At 39.0% G+C, this 17,018-nt stretch overlaps 1 protein-coding gene across 10 annotated transcripts in view; it reads right to left on the bottom strand.

Annotated features, from left to right (window-relative positions):
• The window catches only part of CCDC88A (coiled-coil domain containing 88A), a 215,999-nt gene that overhangs the window by 30,149 nt on the left and 168,832 nt on the right, over positions 1 to 17,018 (bottom strand). For all 10 annotated transcript variants that reach the window (XM_056567799.1, XM_056567798.1, XM_056567803.1 and 7 more), the window contains 8 exons: positions 16,346 to 16,483; positions 14,225 to 15,295; positions 10,197 to 10,327; positions 7,705 to 7,846; positions 5,990 to 6,166; positions 4,629 to 4,790; positions 3,220 to 3,497; positions 402 to 545 (listed from right to left, as the gene is read on the bottom strand). In XM_056567799.1, coding sequence (XP_056423774.1) covers positions 402 to 545; positions 3,220 to 3,497; positions 4,629 to 4,790; positions 5,990 to 6,166; positions 7,705 to 7,846; positions 10,197 to 10,327; positions 14,225 to 15,295; positions 16,346 to 16,483 — 2,243 coding nt within the window. The remainder of the gene's footprint in view (positions 1 to 401; positions 546 to 3,219; positions 3,498 to 4,628; positions 4,791 to 5,989; positions 6,167 to 7,704; positions 7,847 to 10,196; positions 10,328 to 14,224; positions 15,296 to 16,345; positions 16,484 to 17,018) is intronic.

Below are 17,018 nucleotides of genomic sequence, written 5' to 3' on the forward strand. Positions count from 1 at the left end.
TTGATATCTACTGAACTCAATAGTAAAGTGTCTTTTTGTTCACTTGTGTAGTCATCTCTAAAATTAAATTGGCACACCAAGCAAAAAGACGCCCATAACTTATTTACCGCCATATTTTTTAAGCTGCTTAAAGGGGGGAAAAACAGTCAGTGAACATAGCCTAAAAGTAAGTGCATATTTTTAAGCTGTAGTCCAAAAAACTGCAAAAAAATAAAAAATTTAAAGCAGGCCAAAAAGTGTCCTAAAATCAAAAAGGGCTCAAAATAATTCTGTAATTTTTGTTTTTTGTTTAAAAAAAACTGTCATTTTTTTTAAGTGTAAAATACGGCATTAGCAGTTAAAAAACTGTAAAAATATAAAAATGCTAAACTCAGAATCGTATAAACAAATCCAGCTATTACCTTTCATGCTCTTCAGTGAGCCGCTGATAGTCTGAGGACAGCATCTCACGCTCCTTATTCTCTTGCAGCATTTTTGCCTGTTCTTCTTTCAGAGCTTTTTCCAGGTCTTCTAAATGAACTTTTTGCTTTAGCAACTGGTTGTACCTAAAAAAGACAATAGCATATAACCTAACTAATACATCTCATATTAGTGCATGCAGTATTTTTTTATACAGTATATATAGACTTTAGAGGCTTTTCTATAGTAGATAAAAAGGCTCTCTTCCAAGGGTTACTACTGCTTCAGCCCTTTCTAAACAAATATTTGTGGTTTTCTAGCTGAAACCCTCACAATGGACTGTTTGTCTTCATCATTACTTTCATTCCCAACAAACTGTTATCAGATAAAATAATGTATATGGCCAAATTACAGAGTATATACTGTACTAGCGAATTAAATCATGTTCTGAAGGGAAGCTTGTCCCTATTTTTTTTCCTCAGAAATTAAAGATATAATTTTCGTCTATCTATGGACATCAATGAAAGCAAATGTTACTGTGGCTGCATTGTGTGACAGCTGGAATACTATATACTACAGGGACAGATATTCTTACTACCGTGGGCAAAGTTTAAAGTGTACAGTTATATTACAATTTATAGTAACCGTCAGAGCTGGTGCAAGGATTTTTGACACTCTGGGCTAAAGCTAATTTTGCCGTCCCTTGACCCCGTCCATTGGCTCCATCCTTTGATATGCCCACCCTTACTACTGGGGTGAGACACTGTAACAAACCTCCTTGTCATGTAATCACCTTACTACTGGGGTGACACACTGTAACAAACCCACTCCTCATGTAATCTCCTTACTACTGGGGTGACACACTGTAACAAACCCACTCCTCGTGTAATCTCCTTACTACTAGGGTGATACACTGTAACAAACCTCCTCCTCATGTAATCTCATTAATACTGGGGTGACACACTGTAACAAACCCACTCCTCATGTAATCTCCTTACTACTAGGGTGATACACTGTAACAAACAGACTCCCCATGTAATCACCTTACTACTGGGGTGACACACTGTAACAAACCTCCTTTTCATGTAATCTCCTTACTACTGGGGTGACACACTGTAACAAACCTCCTCCTCATGTAATCATTTTACTACAGTGGTGACACACTGTAGCAAACCTTCTCCCTATGTAATCTCCTTACTACTGGGAAGACACACTGTAACAATCATACATTAATGAGACGGTGGTGCTGGCCTGGCGGGTGCTTCGGATAAGCGGTGGGTGCTTCAGATGCTGTCTGGCTACTAACTTTTTTTGCAGCAGGCAGAGTGTCGCCCCATCAATAGGGCACTCTAGGCACCTGCCTATTTTGCCTATAGGCAGAACTGGCCCTTGTAACCGTCCACTTTTGTCATTTTTAGGGGATCTGAGAAGCATCTGATCTGCAGGCAGCATATAATAGAGCAGAAGAAGCTGAGCATGTTGGCCACTGTATTTTTTTTAAAAACTAACAGCTGGTTCACCCACGCTTAATCCAATACACAAGGTTAGAGGCGTACTCCGGTGAAACACAATTTTTTTTAAATCAACTGTGCCAGAAAGGTAAACAGATTTGTAAATTACTTCCATTTAAAAATCTTAATCCTTCCCGTACTTTTTTTTATTTTTTGGGGAATTTATTTTCTGTCTGACCACAGTGCTCTCTGCTGACACATCTGTCCATGTCAGGAACTGTTCAGAGCAGGAGCAAATCCACATAGCAAACCTATTCTGCTCTGGACAGTTCCTAAAATGTCAGCAGAGAGCACTGTGGTCAGACAGAAAAGAAATTCAAAGAGAATAGAACTTCCTGTGGAGAATACAGCAATCGAAAAGTACTGGAAGGATTAAGATTTTTAAATAGAAGTAATTTACAAATCTGTTTAACTTTCTGGTACCACTTGATTAAAAAAAAAAATTCCACTGGAGCACCCCTTTAAAGTGCGGGTGAACTGGATTAAAATAATGTTTTACTTACACAGATCAGTGCTACTGTTCCCTTCATTGCTAATATGTAAATAGCCAGCTTTGCGCAATAGAGGCGGGAGCCAGCATACAGAGCTTCCTTTTTCTCCCATATACCCGCCTACCTCATAAATATTAAGGATACCCCCTGTGAGCACGAGGTGGACAAGAATATGGGAGCAGGGGGGATAAAGGCAGAGAAGCTCTGCATGCCGGCTCCTAATACCAGGTGTATCCCCGAAACAGTGGTATTGATCAGGCGAGTAATACATTTTAATCTGGTTCACCCGCACTATAACCCTGTGTATTGGCTTTAGTGTACGTAAAGCAGCTTAAAAAGTTAGCTTCCTTTTAAAGGATTTGCATTCCAGTCAACTAGCAATAAGCTGCTTTACCATATTTTTTAATGTTCAGTAGCAATGCATATGTTATTTAAAGGGGTACTCCGGCGCTTAGACATCTTATCCCCTATCCAAAGGATAGGGGATAAGATGCCTGATCGCGGGGGTCCCGCCGCTGGGGAGCCTTGACGTCACAATGCTCCGGCCCCGTGATCGGCAGTAATCAGACCCGGAGCGAACACGCTCCGGGGACTGATTTTAACGGGGTGCGGCGTGCAAGATCACGGGGGTCCCCAGCAGCGGGACCCCCGCGATCAGGCATCTTATCCCCTATCCTTTGGATAGGGGATAAGATGTCTAAACGCCGGAGTACCCCTTTAAAGATATAAAGTTGACCCATAGTTATGTATTACGGTAATAGCTTCCTGTCAGGTGACATAAGTTGTTTGACCTTGAACATAGTATAACAAAAAAATACCTGTCCTCAAGATCTTTGTGTTCCACCTCAAGGTTTTTATGAGCGGACTTCAGGTTTCCATGTTTAGAAATAAGCGATTCATATTCTGCCGCTTGTCGCTCGTGGACTTGTGCCAGTTTCTCATGATCTTTTACTAATAACTCATACATGGATTTCAGTTCTTCTCGTTCTTTCACTAGAGATTCATTCTCACTTTCTAAGCTTGACTGCTGGAGCAGGAGCTGGGAATTTTGGTTCATAAGTGACGTGCTCTGTGAGTTCAATGTAGAATTTTCAACCTGTAAATGCATTTGGGAGAAAATAAATGATACAAGTAATATGATCTGATGAGTCTGTGAATCTCTAGGAATATCACAGTAGTTGGCACTTGACATCCCCACTGTATTCAGGAACTGACGGCAGGGTCACATGTCACATGAGAGGTCATGGTGGCTCTTTAGTAAACAAGACTGGGAACATGTGACATAGGCATTTTAAAAGGAGAGTATAGTGATTCTTATTTTAAGCCATTTGGGGGTATTCTTATTTTCAGTGTACCAGTCATTTTAAAAGACAGGTATTTGATTAACCCTTCAAAATGATGACAATGTGGTTTTAGTGCTCCTGCTGCTGAAATTAAGCCCCTGAGAGGTCTTGCCATGTTGCACAGCTATTTTTCATTCTCTCCATTCCAGGGGGTGGGACAAGAGCTTGGCCAATCACAGCACAGAATTTACTCTACTCTGCTATGACAGTGCAGCATTAACCCCTTCTCTTTGCACAACTAGTAGTCTACTGTAAATCATCCATAAGCATAGTGCAGCCTGTTCAGTGCTCTTTAAGCACTGAGTTCACAAGGTGCTATGTGAAGCAGCACAGCAAGGAAGGGGTTACACTAAGCACTGAACTGCTGATTCTGCTTCTGAGATGGGAGGCAAACCTTGATTTACCTTTCATGTACAACTTTGTACCTGCAATGTGTAAATTTGTCTGCTTCCTCAAAGAATCACAGTCTATGCTCTGGCTTTTAAAGAACAATAAGGTTACATTTGTAATAGGATTTAAATCAAGTATGTCTGGATTTTTGTTCTTCAAAAGATGGGTCCCACCACTGCAAACCCCAGTGGCGGGACCCCCGCGATCAGGCATCTTATCCCCTATCCTTTGGATAGGGGATAAGATGTTTTAGGGCTGGAGTACCCCTTTAATCTCTGTGACTTTTTCATACAAGTAAAAAACTGCCAACATGACTGAAGGGGCACAATGTTCAGTAGAGTTTATCTGCATTTATCTTCTAGCAATCACTGAAGGTTTTAGCACTTGGTCTCCACCAAAACAGACTTCTGACAAAGTAGACCACAATATTCTCCATTTTTAATGCCACATAGTGTGTGTACAGGATGCATTGATGTAACACTGATATCACTCACCTGAAGCTTGGCATTTTGAGTCTGCAGTGTTGTGTTTTGCTCTTGCAGCGATATTGTTTGTTTTTGGAGCGCCATGATCTGAGCTTGTAAGTTATCATTCTGTGTTTCCAGTTGTTTCAGTTGAGTTTTTAGTGCTTGCTTCTCAGCCTGCAATGTGGCATTCTGAGAAAGAAAGAAAAAAGACAGAACAGACATGGGCATTATTTAAACTGAAATTTAAATATAAGGTTAGGGTTATATATATGCAGATTCCATCATTGGTGGAGTAAAAGAAATGCTACTTTCCTGTCAAATTGATGGACACTTTAGCATTGAGTATGCCGAGTACTGCTGGCATCTGGTCTGCAATGGATTCGGCATTGCATCATGGTTTCAGTTTATACTAAAAACCATGGCACACATGTCAATGAGTTCCATACTTATAAGTTCACACTAATAAGGTTGTAACCAAACAAATTATAAGATAATGTACACATCTAAAGGCAGTAACTTGGTTTTACTGATGTTTACCATTTAATGGGTTATCTATCCGTGCTCTTCTGCAGGGGAGCTTGGGTAGGAATAGAAAAAACAAAAACTTACCTATGCCCGGTCTCCCTCAGCTCCTATTTGCTTCCACCCCCTCCCCTGATCTTCTCTCTTTTTCCTGCTTCCAAACGGGCACTTTGAGCAGGAACTGTTGGATCAGCCAATTACTGGCCACAGCGGTGTCCCACCTAGGCCATTGATTGGCTAAATGGACAGGCCCTGCCCTATACGCTTGTTTTAGAAGCAGGAAGAAAAGAGAAGATCAGGGGAGGGGAGGGAAGCAGATGGGAGCTGAAGGGGACAAGCTGGGAAATGGGGTTGGTTAAGTATGGCTTTTTTTTCTATTCTGGCTTTAAGGGTATTAAGTATGGTATATGTGGGATAATGTACTGAAATTTTTTTTTTAAATCAATGACTATATATAGCACAACGCTCCTGGCTTGGTGCTTTTCTTCTTGTCACAGAGCTCTAACTTTTTTATTGATAGTAGAGATAATTGTTTCTTAGAGATGGGTGGCATCTCTGTAACACCAGTCATCTCTGTATACTCTATTCCATACCATGGTACATCTGGATGGAGACCTAAATTTTAATTTAATGTTAATCACTCCTGGAAAGTGTACAGTTTATTGAATCCTCTGCCAATCACACAAGATAAAAGTGTTTATTAGAATTTAGTGCACATTCTCTCTTTCGTAGCCACTAAGTGGGTGTAAAGCACCCTGAAACTTAGTTTTATTAGGGCACCTCCATGAACAATATCTAGTAATTATTCTATGCAATTGTATTTCAAAATAATATTTAATACATTAAAACCCAGAATTATAGCTTACATTTCTTTCGATTTCTATTAAGCGATCCTTGAGCTTCAGCAACTCCTTGGTGGTCTCCTGGCTCTCCCTCTCCCACTTACTCACAGGTACAGAGTCATCCCCAGGCCGTGGGGGAGAGCTATGTGCCAGCTTCTCTTCTTCTTGCCTCTGTTTGAGTGCTTCATAATTTTTCTTCACCTACGGGATAATAACATATTCAGCCAAAATCTATAAATGTCTACATTGTCCATGAATAGAAGAAAGGACCTGATGTTTTTATTGAATCAGAACTACTTTTTTCCATGGACTGTGTCTGGTATTGCAGCTTAACTTTAGTTAGATAGGCACTGTCATTTGAACAAAATCTTCATAGATCAATGGTACAAGCAAATATAAGAACTTTGTATTATATCTTATTAGACAAAAATGCTGTTCCTGTTATCATAAAAACAATATTATATAAAAATGATATAATCATGTGTTTTAGTTTTCTTTTCTCATTCTGTTGTATGTTTTTTGTACTACTTGCTAATTAAATGGTTCAATAGGGGTTAACCCTGTACTATGTATGAGCTGCTCCTGTTGTATTTGACAAGTCTAAGGAAGCGGCCACTAGCCGCAAAACACGTTGCATTCTGGGTAATAAAGCCTTTTATTTTGTGATCTCTGCGCCAAATCTGCTTCAAGTATGTCTATGGGAGAGAGATGGTTCCATAGACCTGCATTATAGGACTGTTTTGGTCACACAGAGCCAGAATAGAACGGACTTTTCTCGACTCTAGCAATCAGTCAGGGTCTAAGTCTCTATGACATATGAAAAGTCTTTTAAATGACAGTGCACATTTAAGCTTTCCTAAAATTAGCCTACCTCTCTTCCTATATTCATATTTTAGAGCAGTAGGAGAATTATTTAACTAAACCAGGAGGCTCAGGATGAACAAAGCTTGAGATTAGCACAAGACTGTGGACTATGAGAGGACACAATAAAGTGAATTATGATGTTAAGACCATTATTGTTGTATATATTAAAGGGGACTCAGACTTAAATTTTGATAACCTATACTTGAAGGTGTGAAGGTGTGACCACAAAAAAAACAATAGAGGGGCAACATAAAAAAAACTATGGAAAAAACAAACCTGAAGCAATAATGAATAATTAAAGGAACTTTTCTTCTACTTGGTCTATAATATTAAACTGCATAGGACTCTGACTTTGAATGGTATCTGCAACATAGGCATTCTAACCAAGACTTTATTTCCAAATTTAGGGACATTTTAAGCCCTGCCCAATTCTGCCAAGAAACCCCACCTTTTTTTAAAGGGGTACTCCACCCCTAGACATCTTATCCCCCATCCAAAGGATAGGGGATAAGATGTCTGATGGCGGGGGTCCTGCCGCTGGGGACCCCCGCATTCTGTAACGGTTTCCGAAACCGCTGGAGACCCTCAAGCTAATACCATCCCGACCACAAGACAGCTGTCCCGCCCCCTCCCATAGACTTGCATTGAGGGGGCGGGTGTGACGTCACACAGGGGCGGAGTCGTGACATCACGATCTTCCGTTCTCGTGGTCGGGATGGTATTAGCTTGAGGGCCTCCAGCGGTTCCCTTTGGATAGGGGATAAGATGTCTAGGGGTGGAGTACCCCTTTAATAACAAACTTTGTCTCTACTGCCCTTTGCAGGACAGTCCCAGACAAAATGCCACTGCTAACAAACATACCTAAGTATACTTACAGTTTTCAGTTCCTGACGGAGTTGCTGGTTAAAATTTGCCGACTCTCCTAACCGTGCCTCAAGAGAAGCGATTTTTTCTTCTTTGATTTCAAGTGACTTCTTCAATGTTGATTCTATTTTGGATTCCAGGAGCTTGTACCTGCTGTTTAAAGAAATTATATAATCAGAAAAATGACCCATTGTTTAAATTAAAGTTTTATGTAAAAAAATGTTTTAAAGAGTTTTTGACAATTTTTTTCAAATTTTCCATTTTACTATCTATACTTTAAAATTAGCCTGAAATATTGGGGTTCTTATTCTGACCACTAGGCCTAATAGTATGCTGACAATTCCTAATCTGTAGAGAAAACTTATCAGCAGCGTCCTCCTTATCGTCAAAGGCAGGATTACAGTGAAAGGTGATACCAGTATATAGATAACATGGGCCCGGGCCATTCACAGTATACAATTTGGAGAATTAAACATGAGAATAATTCCTTAATTTTTTATGTGTAGCAATGCAAATTTATATGAAATATGTTTAGAACTTATAATGAAGACTGTACTGCTTGTGGTTTAGGTATTTTTGTTTCTTGGATTTTTTTTTTCCAAAGAAGAAAAAGGTCAATTTCACAGCCGATGAAGCACAGCAGATTCATTTATACCCAGCATCCCCTCCTTAGCTGTAAGAATTCCATGCTAGGTGCCCCTGTAGCGCTGGGCCTGTGTACACTATAACTCTACTTGTTTTGGCTCTGGTAACCAGGAGCACATGAAAGCTCCCATTCTCCTGTGTGTCCACATCTAAGAGAAGGCTAATACCCAGCTGTCATGGAAACATATTAGGTACGGTAGAAAAACTAAGTTTAGCTGGGATATTTAAAAACAATCTAGGACATTGCTGCTATACTGTAATATAAAACTATTGATTTCTAAGATTATTCAAGAAATTTTCTATATCTATACAAAAAATAAATCTGCAGTTTCACCTGTCACCATTGGTATGACTGGAATGAATACATGAAAGCAGCAGGAACTACATGTTATTATGCAGTCTGCTTTTATTTTTTAGGTTAACTTATAGTTATGTAACCTTATGACCCCATCACTATGTCAAAGGCTGAAAGTATGGAGCTTAGATAATGGGAAAATAATTATTGACATAAAACAGATGTTCTTGCTTACGTCTTAAACCTCCAATAGGTCATATAGAACTTTTTTTTCGACTATACTTAAAGTAACAATACCCTTTCATATACTCCTAAATTTGGCTAGATAATGTAGTCAGTAGACATAGAACCTAATACTGACCCTATGATCCCCTACACACCTACTCCCAAGCCTATGAAGAGTTGTTGTCCTAAAAAAAATGACACAGCTGTGAAACCTAACCCCTGTTGTTTGCCTGGGCGCTAGTCTATGTGGTGAGTACGGACTCAGTGGGCCAACTAAGGGCCCTCCATTTCTGCCTATACACCTAACTCACAACCTATTCTAAGAAAACAAAACAACAATATAATAGTTCAAACCCAGCAGTTAGTAATTTTCCAATGCTGTCTCATATTATACACTTACAGAAGCAACATCACCAAGGTCCCAACATGTTTTCCCTCAAACATAGTCGATTCATCAGGGGACCAAGAAAAGTCAGTGTGCACAATCTGGTTCTCTACAGACATATATGGCACTGATTGCTGAGTGACAACAGTGATAGCAACACTTATCTTAATAATAAACAAGATCTCCCAAGCCTTAATGATGTCAGCCTCTCCGACACTTGACAATGAATGAAGTGAATGCCGACCCACTGCTCTATTTAGTGTGGACAGTCGGACGTATCGTTTATTTTGTGGATAGGGGATTCATTTTTGGTGCTGGAATGCACCTTTAACATAGAGTATCAATACTTATTACTTGCACTCTTTATGCATATGTTAATAAAGAATATTTTGGAGGTAGTAAAGATGTTAGAGCTCATGTTCATGGCAGTGCCTGGACCATGTATGGTAGACCACAGAGTACCTATAGGTCAGTATTACACATCCTTAGGCACTCTGTGTGCTATCATAAGGTTTCTCTGTTAGGCACCATGGGGAAGATTTATCAAAACCTTTATAGGGGAAAAGTTGCTGGGTTGACCATAGCAACCAATCAGATTGCTTCTTTTCTTTCTGAAAATGCCTCTGAAAAATGAAAGAAGCAATCTGATTGGTTGCTACGGGCAACTGAGCAACTTTGCCTCTGGACAGGTTTTGATAAATCTCCCTCATGTTCTTACATAGAAGCAGTGAATACCTCCATAATACAGCATCCAATTAAGCCTGCCACAATTATTAAGAATAAAAATCTTGCATGCTGCCATGTATAATCTATAATCGAAGATACATGGCAATACACCACAAGCTCAAGCAGGATTCGGGCAGATAACTTTCAGCTTGAAATCAACACAGATGTCAAACTACGTAAATTGTTATAAATTTTGGCAACATTTTTTATAATGTTTTTGTGCTTACCTATCATCATCACTTGTCTGCTCATCGTGTAGGAGACGATCCTTATTCAGTCCAATCTTTTCCAGTTCATGGGTTAGTTTTTCCAGTTCATTATTAGTTTGTTGTGTTTTCACCTTCTCATTCACCAAATCCTAAACATTTTAACCAAACCGTTATTACTTAAAGTAAACAATCTGTACAGGTCTAATGTCTACAGGTACAGTATATGTCAACTGACCAACATGGTTATGCAAATACAGTGAAGGAGTTTAAGCATACATGGGATACGCATAAGGCTATCCTTTATATAAGATAGGGCTAGGGACTTTTCATAGATATTGGACATTTAAGATATTGGGCAAACTAGATGGGCCAAATGGTTCTTATCTGCCGACACATTCTGTGTTTCTATGGTTATTATTTAAACTTGTTTTATCATCCTAACAGAGATCTAAATAAACTATTTTTAGCCTCAACATAATAAATAAATATGCATTGGATTAGGATTACTGCCAAGTTTTAGTTTTGTCTGGTTCAAAATGCCTATTTTCACAAACCCAGGTAGACTACAAAAAAAGCATCTCCTGTTCTGGACAGCAGAGGACAGTGCAAATGCATTAAGGTTTTCCAACAGATTACAGCTGATTGATAGGGAACCTGCAGGACAACCTGTGATCAGCTTCCAACAAAAGGGATTGTCCAAAGCGGACAACCAACTTAATATAAAATTGTGACATATCTTGAAGGGTTTGTGAGTCAGGGTTTTTTTTTTTTGTTTTTTTTTGCCAAGTGGTTCGGGCTGCAGTGAAAGCAATATAGAGTTTACTAACTAACTAGTTTACTTTACTTACTAAGTATACTAACCCAACCCAATACCCTCCACTGCCGGTTTCCTGTGTGCCCAGTCCCCACTGCTGTCCTTTTCTTCCATTACTTTTATTGTGGGCAGGCAGTTACTGTTCACACATAATGTTGAGAAAATGGCAACAGTGGGAAATGAGGCTAGGTAATTATACTGTTCAATATTTTCACTGCTTGGAAAAAAAAAAGCCCTCTCTGCCCAGAAAATCCCTTTAAAAAACTAAACAGAAGAACAGTTTGCCCCCCCCCCCCCCCCCCACTGTAAGAGTTTCTCAGTCTTATTGAAATCTTGCAGGAAACACAGGGGTTAACTTCCTGCTAATATTACTGATAGCCGGCAGATGGCTATTAAAGCCTTTAATACAATTTCCTCTCCAAATCTCCAACAATTTTATTGGATGACACAAGGGAAAGAACTTTGTATTGAGGTGCAAAACATTGTAGAACTGCTAATAGCAGAGGTATAAGCAGCAATCCTACAAATTCCCATTGTAGAAAATCACACATATAGAATAAAAAAAAAAGTAATTCCACTTATATTTAATTTTATTAACTATCTTATTTTCCCCCCAATAACGTTATGACTTGTATTGTTTTTTATATCTTTTATCTTGAAGAATGAAGACAAAATAAGAGCAGACAGCTGTGTCTTAAACATATGAAAGACGGATAACAAAAACTGACAACAGTTGTCTTTCTTCCTTCCGTGAATAAAATTCTCTGGTTAACCATGAAATCTGATCCTCCGGAACGTTCTTCAACTAAATTAAGAAAATACTGTAAATGTATGCATTGATTTAAAAAAATATTTTTTATTGGAAACCTCCAGAAAGCACATCCTATAATAAAAGATTTATGCTTGGCCTCAAAATTGCATTTAGTTTTTTATCAGTTTGACAGAAAGTTCCAATTTTCCTTGGAGAAATCTAATAGAAGATTAGGGACTCTTAAGAGCAATGTTCCCTGGTAAAAATATGCAAAATAGCTTTCCTCCAGTGGAAAGTACACTGCCACGTTACTGCCACCTATAGGTGGCTGCCCTATAAGCTATATCAGAGACACCAATCTATAGAGGGCACTTTTTCAGAGTAATTGCTTTCTTATTGTGTAAGGTTGAGGCTGTGCTGTATAAGTGCCCAGGGGTACTCCACTGGCCAGCGTTCAGAACTAAATGTTTTGAACGCTGTTTTCACGCTGCAGGGGTTAGCCATGTCCCTCGTGATGTCATGACCATGCCCCTTCAACGCAAGTCTATGGGAGGGGGTGCGGCAGTAGTAACAATATAAATGGGATAATGTCCTCAAAAACGAAAATACTGACACTAAATGGGAGACTTTTAAGAATAGTTAAAATTCTCACTGTAAGAGGAATATATACCTTATGGGAATAAAGGGGTCAGGAATAAAAGAAAACCAATACGGATGAATAAAAATGTTAAGGGGGCAATAAATGACAAAAATAAAGCATTTAAACTACTGAAACAGGACGGCAGTGAAGAAACATTAAAAAGATATAGAGAAAAAAACAGATAAATGCCGCAAAAATAGAAACCGAAATATTCATTGCCAAAGAGACTATACCTAACCCCAAAATGTTCTTTAACTATATTTAGCAAAAGGGTCAAAAATTTAAGTGTTGGCCCTTTAATGATGAGGAAGAAATTATAGACTGGGATCAAGAAAAAGCAAATATATCAAACAAATTCTTCTCCACTGTATTCACTGAGGAAAATGAAATGCCAGGTGAAATACAGTGTGATAAGGTAAACTCTCCAGTACAGGTCACCTGTCTAACCCAGGAAGACGTACAGTGCCACATACAAAAAATCAAAATAGACAAATCACCAGTGCAAACAGCATTCCCCCCGTGTTCTAAAGGAATTAAGTAATGTAATAGACAGACCCCTATTTTTAATATGCAAGGACTCTATAGTGACCAGGACTGTTCCCCAGAACTGGCAAACAGCAAATGTGGTGCCAATATTTAAAAAAGGGTCAAAAAGTGACCCCAGGATTTATAGACCTGTTAGTTTAACCTCGGTTGTATGTAAATAGTTTGAGGGTTTTCTAAGAGATGCTATTTTGGAGTAACTTGATTAAAATAAATGTATGACTCCATATTAGCTTGGCTTTATGAGGGATCGGTCCTGTCTAACTAACCTGATCAGCTTTTATGAGGAGATGAGCTCCAGACTGGACCAGGGGCAATCGTTGGATGTTGTTTATCTGGATTTTTCCAAAGCATTTGATACGGTGCCACATAATAAATTGGTACATAAAATGAGAAGGGTTGGGCTGGGGGAAAATGTGTGTAAGTGGGTAAGTCACTGGCTCGGAAATAGGAAACAGAGGGTGGTTATTAATGGTACTTATTCTGATTGAGTGACTGTTACTAGTGGGGTACCACAGGGGTCAGTCTTGGGTCCTGTCTTATTTAATATATTTAATGACCTTGTAGCAAACTTTGCAGATGATACTAAACTCTGTAAAGGGGTAAACACTATAGAGGACAGTGCACTGTTAAAAATGGATCTGGATAGGTTGGAGGTTTGGTTTGAGAAGTGGCAGATGAGGTTCAACACTGATAAATGTAAGGTAATGCACATGGGGAAGAAAAATCCGGTCTGGGATTATGTATTACATGGGAGCACACTTGGGACGACTGACATGGAAAAGGATTTGGGAGTCTTAGTTAACAGTAAATTTAGCTGTAGTGACCAGTATCGTGCAGCTGCTGCCAAGGCAAATAAAATCATGGGGTGCATCAACTATGTTACTATGAGGGGTGTGGTCGACCGCCGCAGTGCAAAAACAGCGTTCGGAACATTTAGTTCCCAATGCTGGCCAGTGGAGTACCCCTTTAAATAGGCCAATACTGCCCTGTGTAATACTGCCCTGCACTGTTAGCAGCATAACACCTATTATACAATGAGATGTGTGACCAACAACCAATTTTTTTTGAGGGGTCAAACCAGCCAAAAAATTAGCTTGTTTTCTTTTTCCTTGGCTGAGTGGTAAATAGGCTCTGTACACTAGCGCTGACCTAGAGATGAATGCTCATATACATAGACCATCTAATAGATCCCTAAGATGCCTTGTGTACTGCCTCAAAGAAGGTACCAATTTTTCTTGAATATAACAATAGAATATGTACAGTACAGCAACAAAACACAATTTTAACCAGATTACCTCTCTTAATGTTATTAGCATTTTCTTGTCAATGGTCGCTCTTTTCACAAGCTCCTTATTGTCAATTTCCAGTTCTTTAAGCCTAGTACATGATTCTTTGAATGCACTTGTTTCCTTGGACAGTAACTTATTTTCCCTCTCCAGATTGGAGATCCTCGCAGTGTTCTCCTCCAGTGTGATGTCTTTAATCTCCGCTTGTTGACGTAACCTTTTATTCTCTTTCTCTAGTTGTTTTTTGTCCTTTTCTAGCTGACACGTTTCTTGCTCCAGCAGCTTATGCTCCTTTTCTAGTTGTTCCAACCTCTTACTTGATATCTTCAGCTCTTCCAAGTTCTTCTGCAGAGTATGGTTTTCTGTCTCTAGGTCTTGTAGTTCATTTTCGAGTTGTTGGATTTTTTTATTGCTGTTTTCCAGAGCCTTCTGTAACCTTTGGTTTTCGGTGTCTAGTCCCTGGTAGCTGACTTCTAAATGCTCGATTTTCTTGCAAGATGCTTTCATGAGGTCCATACCTTTCCTCAATTGTTCCTTCTCACTCTCCAGTTCCTTGTTTTCCAGCTCCAGCTGAGCCACCTTAATATTTGTGCTTTTGAGTGACTCCACAATTCTCCGCAGGTCTAAGTTCTCTTCCTCAAGTTGACTGTTCTCCTTCTCCAATGACTCCATCTGATATTTGAGGTTTTTGAGGCTATCCAATGTTTTCTTCAGCTTTCTGTTTTCAATTTCTAAACCTACATTTTCTTGTTCTAAGGATTCTGTTTTTTCACAGACAATGTTCAAACTGGTTATTTTCTTTTGTAGATGTTCATTTTCTTTCTCCACTCTGTTCAGCTCCTTTTCGAGTTCCTCTGCCCTCTCCCCCTTTTCTTTGTAGTGTTCAAGCTCCTTTTTCAAATGCTTCTTTTCAAATTCCAACTTGTTTAATTTACCACTTGTTTCCTTGATGGACTCGTGAAGAATCTTGTTTTCTTTTTCAATGTCCTTCATTCTCGCCTCAGCCCCGATCTGTGAGCGTTGGCGCAATGAGGCAATGGTTTGGTTTAAATGCTCATTTTCTTGTTCAAGCCCTTTGATCTGGGAGAGAAAAACAGAATGCTGATCAGTGTAGAAATAATACGCAGATAATTGTTACATAGAGCCAGTATTGTGGAGTTCAGAGTCCCTTTACAGTGGTCCCTCAAGTTACAATATGAATTGCAGGACAACCATTGAATGTTGAAACCATTGTATGTTGAGACCATAAGTCTATGGAAACCTGATAATTGGTTCTGAAGCCCAAAATGTCATCTAAAAATAGGAAAAAGTGAGGATTAAAGAAAAATAAGTGTATAACCGACTGTCGCTTCAGGTGTCCTATTGTCCTGATACCCGTTAGTAATAATTTAGGAGTTGCTGTACGATGTTAGCCGTCTTTTGGCCTGGGCAATTGTAGATTTATGCAGACTGTTTGTACTTGCTGTTATTTAAATGCATGTAACGCCCATACACTGTGATTATATTGTAATAATGACACCTGAGTGACACCTTATGTATTTTTTTTACCCCTCCCCCCCCATCCCCCGGGTGGAATCCCTCTGTTTTATATTGTAACTTCTAATAAAATGTGTGTATTTTGGATCAATATATATTTTGAAGTGACTCCATTTTTTCCAATTAAATGAGTGTATGTACAATTGTAAGGGGTTTGTTACTGTACTAAGTGGTTTCTTTGTACTAATATTACTATTCACCCCGATATCTGGAATATATACTTTGTGTCTAATACAGATAAAGTAAAAAAAGAGCTGTTGGAAGCTGTAAATCACTGTCTATGTAGAGGACAGGAGCTTCTTCAGGGTCCTGTACAGTACACACAGAGTCCTAAAAAAGTAAAATGGAGTGAGACCTGTTGTGATCAACAACTTTTGACATGTCTGAACAACATGTAAAAAGTTGTTTTTAATGACACTAACCTTTTAAGATTTGAAGAAAACCAAGTGATCTCAGTGGTCTCTTTATCTAAACCTTTAAAGGAAGTTGTAGTAATGGTCATTATTAGTAAAGTCATTCATTTTTCCCCCCCACTAATTGAATCTCTAAGACATCTGCTAGTCTGGGTATTGAGGGCCTTGTGTGTCTCCATACCTGTCTCTCCGAGTTCTCACGCAGTGTCTCAATGATCTTCTCCAGCTGTGACTTCTCTTTCATAAGGTCACTGCTCAGATGTTGGCTGCTCTCGATGGTTTGTCTCTCGTGATTTAATTCAGCTTCTATTTTCTCAAGCTATAATAAAGCGAAAGGTCACTGCAGGTTTGTTACATTCTAACTACTGATATAGGTTTTACCATTGTGTCAAGCCCAATAACGGGGAATATGTGAATGTCTAGCATAAAACTCATTATCCAAGATTATTCAGGTAGGAGATAAATCAGTGGAACACTCTCTGGGCTTTATGGATCTCATAGATATGATCAAAAGTGAGTTTTCTAATATGATAAGGCTTGATTCACATATACATGTTTAGTGCATATGTGGATGTACCAAATATATCCCAAAAGAGTGTATTTTTGACATACATGTAACCAGTATACCTTTCAACTGTACTTTAAGGGGTACCCCGAAAAGAAAAAAATGGAAAAAAAAGTCAGCAGAAAGCACTGTGGTCAGACTGGAAAGAACTACACAAAATCCCCTGGTGCATACAGCAGCTTATAAGTACTGGAAGGATAAACTGAAGTAATTTACAAATTTGTCTAACTTTCTGGCACCAGTTGATTTGAAAACTTTGTTTTCCTTCAAAGTACTCCTTTAAGTAAAA

Source organism: Hyla sarda, chromosome 3 (assembly GCF_029499605.1).
Source record: "Hyla sarda isolate aHylSar1 chromosome 3, aHylSar1.hap1, whole genome shotgun sequence".
In the NCBI taxonomy this organism is placed as follows: Eukaryota; Metazoa; Chordata; class Amphibia; order Anura; family Hylidae; genus Hyla; species Hyla sarda.